This window comes from Lontra canadensis, unplaced genomic scaffold (genome assembly GCF_010015895.1).
Source record: "Lontra canadensis isolate GAN:19392208 unplaced genomic scaffold, GSC_riverotter_1.0 scaffold2, whole genome shotgun sequence".
Lineage (NCBI taxonomy): Eukaryota > Metazoa > Chordata > Mammalia > Carnivora > Mustelidae > Lontra > Lontra canadensis.
In genome coordinates, this window is record NW_022630996.1 from 7805030 (window position 1) to 7822275 (window position 17246).

Below are 17246 nucleotides of genomic sequence, written 5' to 3' on the forward strand. Positions count from 1 at the left end.
GTCTGGGGGCTGGGGGGTTACATCTTAGGCCCTGGAGAGAAGTCGAGAAGATCCAGGGTCACTCTGAGTCTCAACCTAGGCCATGGGGGTGGTGTTTCCTGCCCTTCCAGCAGAACAACAGATTTCTTCGTCATCTTGAACACCCTTCTCAAGGTGCGGTCACTCTAGATGGGGACACTAATTTGACAGAACTCAGATAGCAAACTTGGAGAAGCTGAGGAGGAGCCGTGGTGAGAACCCACACCTGATTGTGCTCATTTTCCTGGTTTCGTCTTTCTTTCCCCAGGTCCTCCGGCCTACCGCAGAGACCCGGCCTCCCGGGGGAGAAGCAAGAGCAGAGACCGGTCCTTTCATGGCAGCATGGAATTTCTTCCATCGGCTTCAGCCTCTACTCAGAAGTCCTGCACGGCTGCTGCAGATCAGATCGGCCACAGGCTTCCCCAGGAGGACGTGTCTGTAGAGGACCTGGCCCACAAGTTCGTGCATCTGGGAAGTCAGGATGGCCCTCAGCCTTCCCCTGTCCCGCCTCAGACGGATCATGTCAGAGGAAGAGGTCAAGTGGGAGGAAGCCAGCGGTTTTCGGAAAATGGCCGCCCAAAGGATCTGTTTTATGGGAATCAAGGTAGCGTTTACCTCCCTTCCGATTCAAAGCCTGCTTCCAGCCGGAAGGGCCCTGCATCGTGGCTGAATGGCAAAGGCACCGGGAGAGAGAGTTTGTTTTCCCAGAGCCAGGCTGCCCCTGGCTCTCCTCCCGATCCCACGAAGGCCAGGAAGAACACAGGCCTGCTCTCCTCTGACAGTGTGAGCGCCGAGGGCAGAAGCGGGAAGCAGAATGTCCAGTATGGCCCGCTTTTTAGTAATAATGTTGATGGAACTGCCGCAGATACAACTTCCACAAGATCTTTCAGTTACAAAACTGCAACCAGTGGACAGAGGGAAAAATCGCTACCTAGGAATCGGGACGCCGGAACCACTCATGGTAATGTCCAGACCACTGGCAAAGTTGCAGGTGGTGACGACCCTGCCGTGGCATCTGTGAATGGTCAATGCAAAGAGAAGACAGTGTGGGCTAATCACTCTGTCCACGGCACACCAAATGACTCCAGTCAAGTTGTGGACGAAACCTCCAGAGTCAGTAAAACCGGGGCCACTGGTTTTGACTTCACATTGCCATTCAGAGGGGATAAAAATGCGCCGTGCTTTGGAAGTCAGAATCTGGAAGGCCAGGTCATGCCGACACCTTGGGAGACCACTGTCCCCACACCACAAGTCCGTACTCCGTCCAAGGTGCCATCCTCTACATCCTCCTCAAGTGACAGAAGCGCAGCGTATGCAAGTCATGGTCAGAACTCTGCCCCCGTCTTGGTTAGCCCTGCCAGTGACCTTGCGAGGACCCCGAGGTGTGCTCCATGTAAGTCACCAAAGGACAACGGGGGGCGCCATGTCTTGTGTCGGCAGCAGAGTGGTTATGGCTGGTGGCCTCTCTGGGGACGTTCCCCAGTAGTTACTAAAGGGCACAGAGTTAGAGGGTTTGGTTAAGGGGTGGTCCTCTTGAGGAGGCTGATGTGAAGACTCAAGTACCAACAGTTGCATCATGTGGGGTAAGCCGCCATGTTTCCTGAGGACGGGAGTAGTTGGGTCATGGGTTAAACAGTAAGCATACCTCTCACATGACCCAAACATTCATGTTTGCTTTTATGGAGGGGCTGTCTAGGCTCTCATGAGCAACACACGAATCTGGAATTTTCTTGAACTTGGCGCCTGTTACATATACTTTCTCCCGTTGTGAGATCAGGTATCTTGATTTTTGGTCTAAGCACTGTGATTGGCATCCGCACATCATCTTTTTTTCACAGATTTTGCATCGGACGTTGAGAGCACCAGCTCTTCCAGGATGGCTGATTGTGGCTCAAAGGAAATTTGTCTTGACCATCTGTGTAGGGGCTGTCAAGTTGGTGAGTAACTTAAGGGCTTTCTAGAAGCCGACATGTACTGAGCATTTGCTGTATATTAGGTGCATTGCCAAGAAACTTAAGTGCATTGTCTTTAAACTTCTCAACAACCCTAGAAGCAGGTTCTGTTGTTAACCCATTTCACAGATGTGGAAAGTAGAGGCACTGAGAGGTTAGAGTAGCCAAGTTGGGTTTTGACTCTAAATTGCCCAGCCAGCCTGTGTTCTGGATCGCTGCGTGATATTAAACTTTTGGGATTCACGTTTCGGTGAATATTATACTTCGTCAGGGACCCTCTTTTCATATGCTAAAGGCAAACAAACAAGAAAACAAATCCAAAAAAATTAAAGCGTCCCAGCTGACACACTTCCACAGTTCACGTCCTGTCCCTTAGGCATCGTGTCTGTTCTGGGCCATGGCCTCTCTGTGGCCATTTCTCACACATGTACTGAGAGTCCTGCATGCCACAGTCTGGGAGCCACACTTGTTCACTGTCCCCTCCCACCAGGCTTCCTACAGAGCTGTGTCCCGTGGAACTGTGTCTGGGACAGATGGCAGCCCTTGTAGCCTAAGACCTCCTGCTCACTTTCACGCCTCTGTCCCGGGCCCCGGCATCCCACTGGAGCTCCTCTGTTGGACCCCTTAGTGGTCTTAGACTCAACACCTGGTGTCAGAAAAGGAAGATTCTGGCCTGGTGTTCTTGAAATCCTAAGTCTTTAACTTAAGTGCTTTTTTTCCTTTTTAATTGTGGTAAAATATACTTAACATAGATTTTACTATCTTAATCATTTTTTTAAAAGGTTTTATTTATTTATTTGAGAAAGAGAGAGAGAGAGCACGTGTGCCCGGGAGTAGGGGGAGGGCAGAGGAAGAGGGAGAAGCAGGGTCCCCACTGGGCAGGGAGCCCGAGGCAGGACTCCATTGCAGGACTCTAAGATCATGACCCGAGCTGAAGGCAGACGCCTAACCGACTGAGCCACCCAGGAGCCCCATCCTAACCAGTTTTAAGTGTATAGGTCAGTAGGGTTAGAGTCACTTTATTGTTCAACCCACTTCCAGAACTCTTTTTTTATCTTGCAGAACTAAAACTCTACTGCCCTTTGAGCAGCAGCTCTTTATTCCCCCGTCTTCAGTCCCTGGCAGCTGCCATTCTAATTTTTGTTTCTCTGAGGAGGACGACTAGAGGTCCCTCATGAGGGGTTACAGAGGATTTGTCTCTGTGATGCTGCCCTCTGTCACTTTGTGTCACATCCTCAGGTTTCATCCATGGGAAAGAGAATTTCCTGTGTGAGAATTACCTTTTCCTTTTTAAGGCTGAATCATATTTTATTGTGCGTATTTGCCACATTTTGTTTATCCAATTGTCTGTGATGGATATTTGAGTTGCTTACCCTCTGGCTGTTGTGAATAATGCTGCTAACGGCTTGGGTGTGTGAGATCTGCTCAGGACCTTGCTTTCACTTCTTTTGGGATATACACCCAGAAGTGGAATTGCTGGATATCATGGTAATTCGGTGTTTATCCAAAACATTTGTTTTGGGGGTCGCCTGGTTGGCTCAATTGGTTAAGCATCTGCCATCAGCTCAGGTCATGATCCCGGAGTCCCAGGATTGAGCCCCGCATTGGGCTCCCCGCTCAGCAGGGCGTCTGCTTCTCTCTCTGCCTATTGCTCACCCTGATTGTGCTCTTTCTTTCTCTCTCTCCAACAAATAAATTTAAAAAAAAAATCTTAAAAAAAAAAACCAATTTGTTTTGATGATTGCATGTTTAATGTTTCAAGAAGCTGCCACACCATTTTCCATAGCGGCTACACCTTTTTACATTTTCTGTAGCGGTGCGCAAGGGTTCAAGTTTCTCCGTCTCCTTGCCAACATATGCTTTTGTTGCTTTGGTTTTAGAGCCGCCATTGGAATGGGCGTGAGATGTGGACTGTCCTGAATGGTTCTATAGTTTTCAGTGTGCCTCTTCTGGTTTTATTTTATTTCACTTTTAAGGCTTTATTTATTTATTTGAGAGATAGAGAGAGATTGAGCATGAGTGGAAGGGGTAGAGGGAGAAGGAGAGAGAATCTCAAGCAGACTCCGTGCCAAGCGCAGAGCCTGACGTGGGATTTGATCTCACCACCCTGAGATCAGGACCTGATCTGAAACCAAGTGTTGGAGGCTTAACTGGCTTTGCCACCCAGGCACCTCCTGTCTCTTTTGGTTTTAAGGTAATCACACACCGGGGTGCCTGGCTGGCTCAGTCAGTGGAGTGTGTGGCTCTTGATCTCTGATTGTAAGTTCGAGCCCCACATGGGGTGTAGAGCTTACTTAAAAATAAAATCTTAAAAATACTAAAGTAATCACATGTTTTTTGAGCATTTCAAAATGATTTAAACCTCAGAGAATGCAGATTTTCTGCATTCCTGTGTTAATGGGCTTATGATGTTAATGCCAGCAAGCATTCATTTCATAGCCGTCTGTGCAGAGCCCTGTGCCAGTCATGTGGAGGGGACGAAAGCCACGCAGTGAGGCAGGCTTTTTTTCTGTGAGTTTATGATGGAGGGCGCATCCAAACATCCACTAATGAGAAAACTGCATGACATAAGTAAATGCATAAGTAACGGAAGTATCAGATGGGAACTGAGTTAGGGCTAAGGGAATGCAAAGTACGAGTCAGATCAGAGCAGAGTGAGATGAGTGAGGGAATCCTTCTGGAAGAGCCATATTTTAGGCCAGGTCTTCGGGGAAATGCATACAGTTGTAGACGCTAGAGAGTGTTTTGTCTCCATGGTACCCCTTGGTACCATGAAGGGGTAATAGTACATCTCTGATGTACTATTATGATGTACCTTTACAGTGTACCCCAGAAGCAGTAATAGTACATTTTCGATGATGTCAGATTTCCATGTGGATAAAGTGACTCCTTGGGGAGTGGGGAATTTCTGTTTTCTGATGAGTCTCTATTGGTGACAAGGGAAGCTGAAGATACAGATATGGGGCAGTGTGGGCAGGAACCAGCATGCGCAAAGGCGTAGACTAGAAATGTGCTTGCACGCAGGTCCGGCAGAGAGGGAAAGGCAGGCCTTCAATGGGGAGAGTCAGCAGCGAACTTGGTTGAACTGGTAAGAGCCCCCACTCAGCAGACCCTCAGACCTCTTCTCTGTCTTTGTAGAAAGCTGCAACAAAGTTCACTTCCACCTGCCCTACCAGTGGCAGATGTGGCTTGCAAACACCTGGATCGACCTCCAGCCCATGGAGAATATTGAGAAGGCCTATTGTGACCCCCAAATCCACACGTAAGTTGGCCGGACTGTGGCTTGTGAGGTTCACGGCATCATCAGAACAAAGCATGGTGCTACGCTCACGGCAAGAAGAAAAAACCATTTTCCTTCAGAATCGCACTTAGGTTTCTGGTACCTCTTGAGATAAAGATGGCAGATGCCTGCTGAGTTCATGAAGGAAAACAGGAGCTAGATCTGAAGTCACAAAGAGCCTGGCTAATACTAGGAGTTCTGGAACTGTTTGCTAACTCGTGTGATACAAGCAGTGACACAGGTACCATCACTGTGTCCTGCAGAAAAACATATTGCAAAATAAAAAAGTTTAAAAACAAACAAACAAAAAAAACACACACCCATTGCAGAGGTCGGTGGGTATTCCTGTGAACTCACACTAGGACCAGTGATGATAGCTCAGAAGAGCCTCTGGCTTAATTTCATAGCTGTAGAACACAAGTTGAGTAATTTCATATAGTTCTAGTGCAGAATTTTGTTGTCTACTTGAGCATTTTATATCTTCTTTTATGTTTGCTATTTTCTCTATCCTGGAGGTATCTAAAAGGATACCTTACATTTCTGTGTCTGCCAGGGGTTGAACTGGGTGATAGCTCTCATAACCATATTTATAAGGTGCATCCTAGTTTTATTAAGGAAACTCTTTTTTCCCCCTCATTCCCTATGCTGTACTTTTCATCCCTGTGACTTATTTTATAACCGGAAGTTTGTACCTCTTACTCCCCTTCACCTATTTTGCCCATCCCCCAACACCTCCCCGCCCCCAACTCTGGCAACACCGATTTGTTTTCTGTATTTATGATTCTGTTTCCTTCTCCCCCTCTTCCTCCTCCTCCTCCTCCTTTCTGTTATAAGGAAATTCTTTACGCGGGTGGAGGTGGGGTGGGGTGGGGCAATGGTTTACAGGCCATCCTCTTAGAGTGAATTTTTGGTGGAGATTGTGTTACTGCATGTTGCCACTAGAGGGCAGCATCAGCTACTTTCTTGTTTGGAGGTGTGTTTCTCCCCCTAGGTAAATCTGAAGCTGGCTTTCTCAACCTTAGCACTGTTGACATTTGGGGTTAGATAATTATTTGTTTTGGGGGGGCTGTTTAAGCAGCATTCTTGGCCTTTATCCACTAGATTCCTGTTGTGGACCAAAAATGTCTTTCAACTGTGCTGCATGTTCCCTGGGGGATAAAACTTCTTTATTGGGAAACACTGATTTAGGAGGTGTTTCTTAGAGCAATAATTTTCCAGCTTGTTGGTCTCAGGACCCCTCTACAGTCTTCAGATATATTGAGGATCCCAAAGAACTTCTGTTTATGTGAATTATAGCTGTCAATATTTACCACATTAAAATCAAAACTGAAAAGAATTCAATATTTATGGATTCATTGAAAAATAATAAACTCATTTATGATAACGTAAATACCATATTTTCATCTGCCTGTAAGTAGATATAATTACTATAAATAGTTACATGTAATAATTATATGTATGTATGTATAACTAAATAATATCTGTTTTCCAAAGTGAAACAGAAAAAGTCATTCAGAAGAATGACATTGTTTTATATTTTGAAAAATCTCTTTAATCTGTTGTAGCATCACACATCCTGTAGCCTCTGGAAAACTCCACTGTGCACCTGTGAGAGTATGAACGTGAAAAAGGCAAAATAATGTCTTAATATTATTATGAAAATAACTTTAATCTTCCAGGCTTCCTGTAGCTATTTAAATAATAATTCTTGAAAAACCCAACCTAATGTGAGTTTCTGACATTGAGCCAATCATTTTTTTTTTTTTTTTGTGGGTCCACTTTATTCTGGCATATTTGTTGAAGAGACAATATATTTTGTGACATCATTAACTATATGGGGTGGGTAACTTACCTACCCTATCTGCATTTTAGTTTTTTTCTTCTTATTTATGTATGACCTGGAGCTTTATAAAGAAAATTTAGGGGTACCTGGGTGGCTCAGTGGGCTAAAGCCTTCGGCTCAGGTCATGTTCCTGGAGTCCTGGGATCGAGTCCCACATCGGGCTCTCTGCTTGGTAGGGAGCCTGCTTCCCCCTTCTCTCTCGCTCTGCCTGCCTCTCTGCTTACTTGTGATCACTGTCTGTCAAATAAATAAATAAAATCTTAAAAAAAAAAAATTAAAAGATCCCAGTCAGCTCGAAGATCTTAATTCTGTGCTTTTGTTACGGAAGAACAGATTTTAGAAGATGGAGTTTGATGAAATATTCTGTTAACTTTAAGTTTTTCTCTCTCAGCTTTTCTATTGGAGATAAAAACATCGATTTCCAGAAAATGACTTGTAATTTTAATCCTATCCGACGCATATCCACGCCTTCGTCTGTCATAGCGCTGACGAATTTTGTCTTCGCCACGAAATGGATTTGGTACTGGAAGAGTGAATCGGACAAATGGATTGAATATGGAGAAGAGGTGAGTACCTTCCTGCTCGTGGAGGCTCTTGACATCTTCAGAAAAACCACTAGTAAAATGTTTGACACGAGAGGGGACAGGGTAGTGGCAATAGTGCTTTTTTCATGTTCCGCACAGCTGTATTTGCATTTTTCTTAGCAAGCGTATACTCTGTTGTCATAAGCAACAGCATCTGTGAATTTTTTACAAGGAAACCCTTGAGATCTGAGTCAGGGTCACACCCTTCTTTCCTCACGATCAGGGACCGAGGTGGAACCTTGAGCCAGCTTCCTCTGTGTGAGTTTGTAAATACACAGAGACCCCTGCTTCCAGCCAGTGGAGAAGGCAGGGTGAGAGATCAGAAGACTGGTCTCCAGGATCCCGGCAGGATCTGGATTCAGATGGATGGGAAGGACTGGACCTGGAAGATGGAAGGTTTATCACCCGCCCCCCCCCACCCCCAGGGACATGGAAACAGACGATAGAAGTTCAGATGAGGGAGTTATCTGACCCCTTCTGCTGGGGTCGTGATCCTGGGGTCCTGGGATCGAGCCCCACATAGGGATCCCTGCTCTGCGGGAAATCTGCTTCTCCCTCTCTGTCTGCCCCCTGCTTGTGCGTGCGCTCTCCCTGACAAATGAATACATAAAATCTTTAAAAATAAACAAACAGATAAGTAAATATAATAAACACAAATTTAAAAAAAAATGAAGCTAGAGCCAAAGTGGGGACAATGAAATGCCAGCGAAAGGTTTTATTCTGCATAGACGTCGATGGGCCCTGAGTTTGGCTGTGAGCGGCCTCACACCTGGAGCATGCGGGGAAGCACCGTCTGTCACAGGATCAGCTGCGCCTCCACAGGGAGAGCACAGCAGTTCCTCAGGAGAAACATTGCTTTTTTCTGTCAGTGGAACCTGAGGAGACCCTCTCCTCTGGGGCCACAGAGAGGGGAGCAGCCGGTGAGGTCCTCCCCAGGAGCCCTCCCGGCCCCGCTCTTCGTGGTACAGTGGTTTCCCCTCTGGCTTCGCAGCAGATCTGTGTCAGCAAACCGTCACTCATAGAACCCAAACAAAGGATCAGGGGGTAGAGCAGAGCTGCCCTGTGGAAATAGGAGAGGGGCTCAGAGCCTGGTCTCTTGGTCTCTGTCCCCTTCACTCTTCTCTGTCCTGTGGTGGCTTGTAGAACAGGATGGAGTGAAAACCCCAGTGATGCCAACCTCTGTCCAGGTTCTCTCCATGGTCCAGCCAAGGATGATGTCAAAGTGCAGTTCTGTAAAAGTGATTCTGTGAGTTGACTGTGGAAATAGAAATGACAAACTCAAATTAATTAGCCTTGGTTAAAATAAAAATAAACCATAGGCCTCAGTGGTTCTTATGTCAAATACTTGTGGCTTTTGGTAAGAGAGGGAAGAGGGTTCGAAAAGATTTGCATTCTAGGGACATCAGGGGTCCCAGAAGCAAAGGACGACTGTCAGTGGGGAATAGATGACATTTAAATGTACACAAGTTCCAGTGCTCCTGTTCCCTAGTAAAACATCAAGAAATTGAGAAACTTCTTTTTTTTCCTAATTATTAAAGATTTTATTTATTTATTTGACAGACTGAGATCACAAGCAGGCAGAGAGGCAGGCAGAGAGAGAGGAGGAAGCAGGCTCCCTGCTGAGCAGAGAGCCCAGTGTGGGGCTTGATCCCAGGACCCTGGGATCGTGACCTGAGCTGAAGGCAGAGGCTTAACCCACTGAGCCACCCAGGTGCCCCAAGAAACTTCTGATGAAACTTTTTAAAAAAAAGATTTCATTGATTTGTCAGAGAGAGAATGGGAGGGAACACAAGCAGGGGGGAGGTGGCAGGCAGAAGGATAGAGCGAACAGTGGGGAGAGGCAGAGAGAGAGGGAGAAGCAGATTCCCAGCTGAGCAGGGAGCCTGTTGTGTGGGGCTCTATCTCAGGACCCCTCCCAGGATCATGACCTGAGCCAAAGGCAGACACTTAACCAACTGAGCCACCCAGGAGTCCCGTCTGATAGAACCTCTTGATACGAAGTTCTCCTTGGGACATTCAGTCTGTGTTAAGTGCAGAGTTCTAGAATGTAACCTGGAACTTTATGCAAACATGTAGAATGTTGTTGGATTCCTTTAATCTGTGGCATATGTTCTTGGTGATGTGAATAAATTATGACTCCCTTATATTAATTAGACCCATCATTATATAAATTGAGTTGGCTCTTCTGTTTTTTTTCTTTTTAAGATTTTATTTATTTATTTTGAGAGAGAGAACGAATAAGAGAGAGCATGAGAGGGTAGAAAGTCAGAGGGAGAAGCAGACTCCCCATGGAGCTGGGAGCCTGATGCGGGACTTGATCCTGGGACCCCAGGATCATGACCTGAGCCAAAGGCAGTCGCCAACCCGACTGAGCCACCCAGGAGCCTTTGGCTCTTCTGTTACTAAAAAAAACAAAGGAAAATAGGCCCTAGGTTTGATGTTTTCCTTGCTGTCTGTCCAGGTGAAGTAAAAATGGGTCAAGTTTGTAGCTCTTTGATGGCCTGGTTTGATCCAGTGTAGAGGTTAGAATATTTGGAGAGAAGAATGGACTGTATAGCCTTCAGATGGGGAGAGTCCTACAGGTTTTATTTCTTGCAGCTGCATTTTTAATAAAAGTTGGGGCAACTCAGATTTCTGGGTTAGGAGTCTTCCTAGTAGAAACTGGTAGAATGGTTTTTGCCAACCAAGGGTAGGTGCATCACCCAAGGCCACGGCACACCACCGCTCTAGAAGCCAAGACCAAGGCAGTGATGTGGGCGCAGGGCAAAAGCCAGGACCCTGTTATGGAAATGGAGATACACATTCAAGTCTTTTGGGAGAATAAATCATTGAAGGCCCTGTGGCTCATTCACTCCTTCACTTACTCAGAACTGGAGTACGGTGTGAGGGAAGGGCCCGCAGGTGGACCAAGTGGGAGGCACACTGGGCTGTTCAGACACTCAGACACAGAAGTTGCCTCACTCTGTCCAGTAGGACAACCACTAGCCACTTGTGGTGACTATTTCATTTTCATTCAATTCATTACATTCAAATAAAATGAACACTTCATTTCCTTGGTCACACCAGTACCAGACAGCTGCCTGTAGCTAGTGGCTATCAAACAGGAAAACACAAGAGAACATTTCCAGGGAAACATTCCAGAAAGTTCCAGCAGACAACACAGGTGCAGACCCCCAAAGCCTTGCGAGTCGAAGTCTGGTCCCAGACCAGCAACATTGGCACCACGGGAGCCCTTTGACAAGCAGAATTAAAAACCCTGTTCCCTGAATCTGGTCTGCATTTTCACAGGGTTCCCCGCCCCGCCCACCATGATTCACACACAAATTAAAGTGTGAAAGGCTCTGGCCCAGAGCTTGTGAGGTTCCTTCCAGCCAGGAACAGGGTCCTGCTGAGCTGAGCTGGCGGCGGAAGGATCCGGGACTTCATCTGTCAGAATGGGAGGTTAGGACAGAGATTCGAGGTGGCAGACCAGGGTCCCCAGAGGTGACAGATCTGCCTTGCCGGCCCCTATGTTCTGTGTCCGTAGGCGTTTGCCCACCTCGCCTGCTTTTTGGGATCCTAGGGGGGGCATGTGACTCACCCCCCATCATCTAATCGGGGCGGTCTCATTCCCCCCTGCGCCCTGCTCGCGGCAGTCTCAGGGGTGGGTGATGGCCCCCCAGCTGTGCAACACACCCCTTCAAGGTGTGGCTTAATGGTTGGATGCTGTCATTCAGGAAGTTCTGCGAACGGGAGCCTCCGTGCCGCTTCCAGCCATCTGTCCTGGTTCTAGATTCTGAACCTCATTCTTGTTTATTCCCGCTTTGCGCTGTGTGCGGATGCCCGAACCCAGCCTCCCTGACCTCACCGTAGTCCTCTCCAGGCTAAGGGGACCCAGTTCAGGCCCTTCTCCATCCGGGACGTTTTACTTGGAGGCTTTCCAGGTGGCCCCCTCCTCCCTTACATCCAGCAGGCGTGTTCACCGGGGAAGGGGTGGGTGTAGCTGAGGTCTTGTCCTTAAAGAGATGGGGAGACCCTCCCTGCCCTCGGCTGGGAATTGTCTGTCATTAGCTCCTCCATTCTAGATCATAAGGAACAAGCGTCTCTTCACCATTATGTATTGGGAACCCCTGCTTTTCGGGCTTACATCCAGTCTGCCCTGGTCGGCCACCCCGGCACAGGCTGTGGACAGTGGAATGGTGGCCTGGCTCGTCAACTTACCAGAATCAACACACTTTACCTACTCATTCTGAGGTTCAGACCCTTGATACAGGCCTTGAGACCAGATTCTGTCTTTACCTTGTTGGGGGGCTGTGCTCCCTTCTTCTCTCATTACACAGTCCCAGTGAGAGGCAAATCCAAGCGCTTTTTCAATGTTGTTGACTGACTGGAGGGAGGGGCTGGTCCATTTTACCTGCTTACTGTGGTTCAGGGCAGAGGAGAAGGGGTGGGTCGTCTACACTGGGACCACAGTGGGCCCATGGGAGTTTCCCTGCCTTTTAGGACAACTCCAGCCTGCTTCCTCACACGAGATGGGCTAAAAACAGCTACGGTGTCTGACTTCATGCCCGAGGGTTGGATTCTGTTAGACAGCGACGGCAGACATGATTTCTGTCCCGTGGGTTTAGGGGGCTCTGTATGCTTGGGTCTTATTTTATAGAAGGTGTGAAAAGGACATTGTAAAGAGCCCTGTTTTTCAGGCATCCCCCAAGCGTAGGGTCCGTTTCTGCAAGTAGACTGGTCTCTTCTAGCCCCGTGATGCGGACGCCACAAGACCATGTGACGTGGCCCCAAGCCGGCCGCCTTTGCAGTCTGGTTTGGGAGGCAAGATGCATTCCTGTTGAAATCCCATGGCTAAAATACAATTGTGTAAGATATAATGGTTGAGGTTTCTCAAAAGCCTAGCCTGAAGTGTCTTTAACTTTTTTTTTTTTTTTAATTAGGCTGACAGTCAGCAGGCTTCTAGCATCGACTCTTCCTACCTGGAGTCCTTCTTTCTGTGCCATCCCAGGGGTGTTGTGGCATTTCACGCGGGCTCCCGGAACTACGAGCTGAGTTTCGCGGGTAAGACTTAGTGTTTGGCAGTGGTGCCCGTTGTTGGGATGTGGCATGCGGTGTCCACGTGGCGGTGGCAGTAGAGCGGAGGTGCAGGCCGTGCTTTTCAGCAAGGCAGGCGGCACGGTGGGGTGGCAGCCAGCGGCTGTCAGGAGACCTGTGCCCGAGAGCCTCAGCTCTGACAACAGCAGAGACTTTGCTTGGGCCCACCGGTGCCTTCAGAACCCTAGAACCTTGCTGTACCTTTTGGGCTTCATCATCTAGGTCACTGATCTTATCGATCTCCTTGACTGAGATTTGGCCTTCTGCCCTGTTTATCTGAGCCACCGTGGAAAGGCCTTCCGCTTAGCTTCTACCAGTCTGTTGCGTTTAGTAAGAGATCAGGGCAGGAACGACCCTCCCTCTGAAGGTACTGTCCCATCGGCTGCACCCCTGGGACACTTCCTTGCATATGGTCGGATGGTTGCCCTTTCGGGATCAGCCCTGCAGGTGCTTTGAAAGAGGTAAAGAAGACTTTCTCAGGTCCTTGACATTCCAGGTGGTACCTGACATCTGGACCCTATATCAGTTACTGTGTATTGAGGAATGTAGCTTCGAAAGGCCGTTATACCAATTACTGTATGTTGGAAAGCAGTCTGGTTCTCCATATCAAGAGATATTAAAAAATGCTTGCTTTAGGGTGCCTGGCTGGCTTAGTAGATCATGTGACTCTTGATCGCAGGGTCATGAGTTCAAGCCCCATGTTGGGCATGAAGCCTGCTTTTTCATTTTCTTGAGAATCTTTCTAAGGAAATAATTCACCAGGAGGGGAAAAAAAAAAAAAAAGCAATGAGCATGAAGATCTTTAGTAAAGCCCCTATTTGACATACTGCAGTAGAGAAACAGCCTGTAGGTTAGCCCTGTAATGACCAAACCAATTGTGGTATTAAATTTTGGTGGAGTACTGGTTAAAAATTATGATTATGAAAACTGCACAGTTAAAACCAAAATTTAATGTTGTTAAATGAAAAAGGCAGAAACCCCAAATCGTGCCTTTCTCTTTAGGTGTTGCGTTTCAAATGAAAAGTGTTTTTTTTTCTTTTTTTTCAAATGAGAAGTGTGTTTTTTTTTTTAATTTAATATGCATGGTAAATGCAACAGTGTATGTACGTGGACCAAGGCCAGAAGGGAATAGGAAGAAACAGAAATCTCTTCTGTTGATGGTGAAATTAAGAATGGCTTAAATCAAAAAAAATTTTTTTTCTTTGGTTGTTATTCTCTTGTTTTGGCAATTTAAAAAAGGGGTGGAGGGGTGCCTGGGTGGCTCAGTGGGTTAAAGCCTCTGCTTTCGGCTTGGGTCATGATCCTAGGGTCCTGGAATCGAGCCCCACGTCAGGCTCTCTGCTCAGCGGGGAGCCTGCTTCCGCCTCTCTCTCTCTGCCTGTCTCTCTGCCTGTGATCACTGTCAAATAAATAAATAAAATCTTTAAAAAAGATTAAAAATAAATAAATAAAATAAATAAAAAAGGGGCGGAGAGAGGAGAACCAGTAATGTACCTTGTTCCCGAATCTGGAGAAATTTGACCTGCAGTTTTGTTCACTGGGTTCATAGAAACTAGTTCGGAGCAGTTGGTGGTATTCTAGGTGATTTTTTTCTTATTTCTTATATTTGGACATCCCTTAAACTGGTATCGGCATGCCAGCTCTGTTGCTAGGCACTGTTCCGGGTGCGGGCGTCAGGCAATTTCTGAAAGTAATGACAGCTCTGGGGAAAATGAAGCAGTGTGATGGAGAAGCCAGGGAATTGGAGGAGTCCCTAGGAGAGCACCCAGTTTTGTCCCCAGAGGAACCCTTGGTAGGGAGGCAGTAGCCCCTGCACAGGGGAAGGTGGGCCCCCAAGAGAGGGAGAGGCTGGAGCTAAGACTGTGAAGGGACAAGCTGGAGGTTTCACAGAACACTGAGAAGGTCTGTAAGAGACGAGAGCTGCACAAAGGGTTGGAACGGAGTCGTGCCACCAGGTCATTTATTTATTTATTTATTTATTTTGAGGGGGGATGTGGATGAGCGGGGGAAGGGCAGAGAGGGTCAGGCCGAGGGAGAGGGAGTAGAGCCGATTCCTGCCTGATCCCACAGGCGGACTGGGGCTGGGTCCCGTGACCCTGCGATCATGACCTGAGCCGAAATAAAGAATCCCATGCTTAACCAAGTGAGCCACCTGGGCTCCCTGAACCATCTCATTTTATCTTATTTATTTATTTATTTGTAATTAAAAAAAAAAGATTTTATTTATTTATTTGATAGAGATCACAAGGAGGCAGAGCAGCAGGCAGAGAGAGAGGGAGAAGCACACTCCCTGCTGAGCAGAGAGCCCGATGCGGGGCTCGATCCCAGGACCCTGGGATCATGACCTGAGCCGAAGGCAGAGGCTTTTAACCCACTGAGCCACCCAGGCGCCCCTCATTTTATCTTTTTATTGCTATGTTTGTTTCACTTTGCATCAACTATACTGAAGCATAATTGCTTCAATAAAACACTTCCTTTTAAATTAATTAATTAATTTATTTATTTTAATAAACATATAATGTATTTTTATCCTCAGGGGTACAGGTCTGTGAATCGCCAGGTTTACACACTTCACAGCACTCACCATAGCACATACCCTCCCCAATGTCCATAACCCCACCCCCGCCCTCTCCCAACCCCCCTCCCCCCAGCAACCCTCAGTTTGTTTTGTGAGATTAAGAGTCACTTATGGTTTGTCCTTCCTTTTTTTTTTTTTTTTTAAGATTTTATTTAATTGAGAGAGAGAGAGAGAGCAAGCACACAGCTAAGGGGAGGGGCAGAGGGAGCAGACTGGTGAAGCAGACTGTCGGCTGAGCAAGGAGCCAGACACGGAGCTTGGTCCCAGCACCACAGGATCATGACCTGAGCCAAAGGCAGGCGCTTAACCAGCGGAGCCACCCAGGCGCCCCAAATGCATCCATTTTAAGTGTGCAGTTGGATGAGCACTGACGTATGGATGCAACTGCTCTCCTGATCAAGCTCTAGAACATTCCCATCAGTCCCAAAAGTTTCCTCACGCTCCTTTTGTAGTCGGTCTCTTCTGACCCCCATTTGCTCTCTGTCACTATAGATTAGTTTTATCTATTCTAGGACATCATATAAAGAACATCTTATGATATGAGCTCTGCATGGGGCTGACTTCTTTCACTCAGGATGTTTCTTAGACCCGTCTATGCATCGCACGTACAGTAGTTCTTCCCTTTTCAATGCTGAGTCACACTTAATTTTAAGGCTATAACATGGTTTGTTTTTATCTATTCACACTTAGTATTTTTGGTTGTTTTTTTTCTTTTTTTTAAAGATTTTATTTATTAGTTTGATAGAGAGAGACAGTGAGAGAGGGAACACAAGCAGGTGGAGTGGGAGAGGGAGAAGCAGGCTTCCCGCCGAGCGGGGAGCCCAATGCAGGACTTGGTCCCAGGACCCTGGGATCATGACCTGAGCCGAAGGCAGCCGCTTAATGACTGAGCCACCCAGGCGCCCCTTTTTGGTTGTTTTCACTTTTTGGTTATTAGAATAACGCTGCTTGAATCATTTAAACGCAAGTCTTTGTGTGGTTGTAAGTTTTCATTTCTCTTGGTTAAGTACAAGAGAGCGGGATTGCTCTATCAAGTAGGTACTCTGTGTTTAACTTCGTAAGAAACTGCCCAAATGTTTTCCAAAGCGTATGTGCCATTTTATACTTTCACTAGCAATATAAGATGATTTCCTTTTTTTAAAAGATTTTATTTTATTAAATCAAATTAATTTTAATTAAATTTAATTAATTTCATAAATCAATGTAATTTTGTTAAATTTAATAATTTAAATATTAATGGTTTAAATTAATTCAATAATTAAATCAATTTTGATTAATTTAAACTTAATTTAATAAAATTAAATTGATTTTGTTAGATTAAATTTTATTTATTTGAGAGAGTGAGAGAAAGCACCAGTGTGTAGGCGGGGGGAGGGGCAGAGGAGGAGGGATAGAGAATCCCATGCAGACTCCTCGCCAAGTGCAGAGCCTGACGTAGGGCCCAGTCCCAGCGTCCTGAGATCACAACCTGCGCTGAAACCAAGAATCAGATGCTCAGACACCTCGATGATTTACTTTGTAAAGAGCTCCCTCTGGCTGCAACTTGGGCCTGGGTCAACAAGGTGCATGAATTGAAAATGACATTTCGGGGCACCTGGGTGACTCAGTGGGTCAAAGCCTGTGCCTTCCGCTCAGGTCATGATCCCAGAGTCCTGGGATCAGACCCTGGGCTCTCTGCTCAGTGGGGAACCTGCTTCCTCCTCTGTCTCTCTGCCTACTTGTGATCTCTGTCAAGTAAATAAAATAAAATCTTAAAAAGAAAGACAATGACATTTCACACTTGAAGATCCTTCAAGATACAGCTACCACATTCCAACCCAGAATCACTGATGTCTGGTTTAGGGCAGCTTACTGGGAGGATGTCTTGTTAGCTGGCTGCCCTTGTCCTTCCCTTTACTCTCTGACTTTGATTTAC

At 46.7% G+C, this 17246-nt stretch overlaps 1 protein-coding gene across 1 annotated transcript in view; it reads left to right on the plus strand.

Moving 5' to 3' along the window:
* ZC3HAV1 (zinc finger CCCH-type containing, antiviral 1) overlaps positions 1-17246 on the plus strand; it is a 58516-nt gene that overhangs the window by 27311 nt on the left and 13959 nt on the right. Inside the window, exons 4-8 of the mRNA XM_032868237.1 lie at positions 287-1411; positions 1857-1955; positions 5109-5232; positions 7485-7659; positions 12600-12720. Coding sequence (XP_032724128.1) covers positions 287-1411; positions 1857-1955; positions 5109-5232; positions 7485-7659; positions 12600-12720 — 1644 coding nt within the window. The remainder of the gene's footprint in view (positions 1-286; positions 1412-1856; positions 1956-5108; positions 5233-7484; positions 7660-12599; positions 12721-17246) is intronic.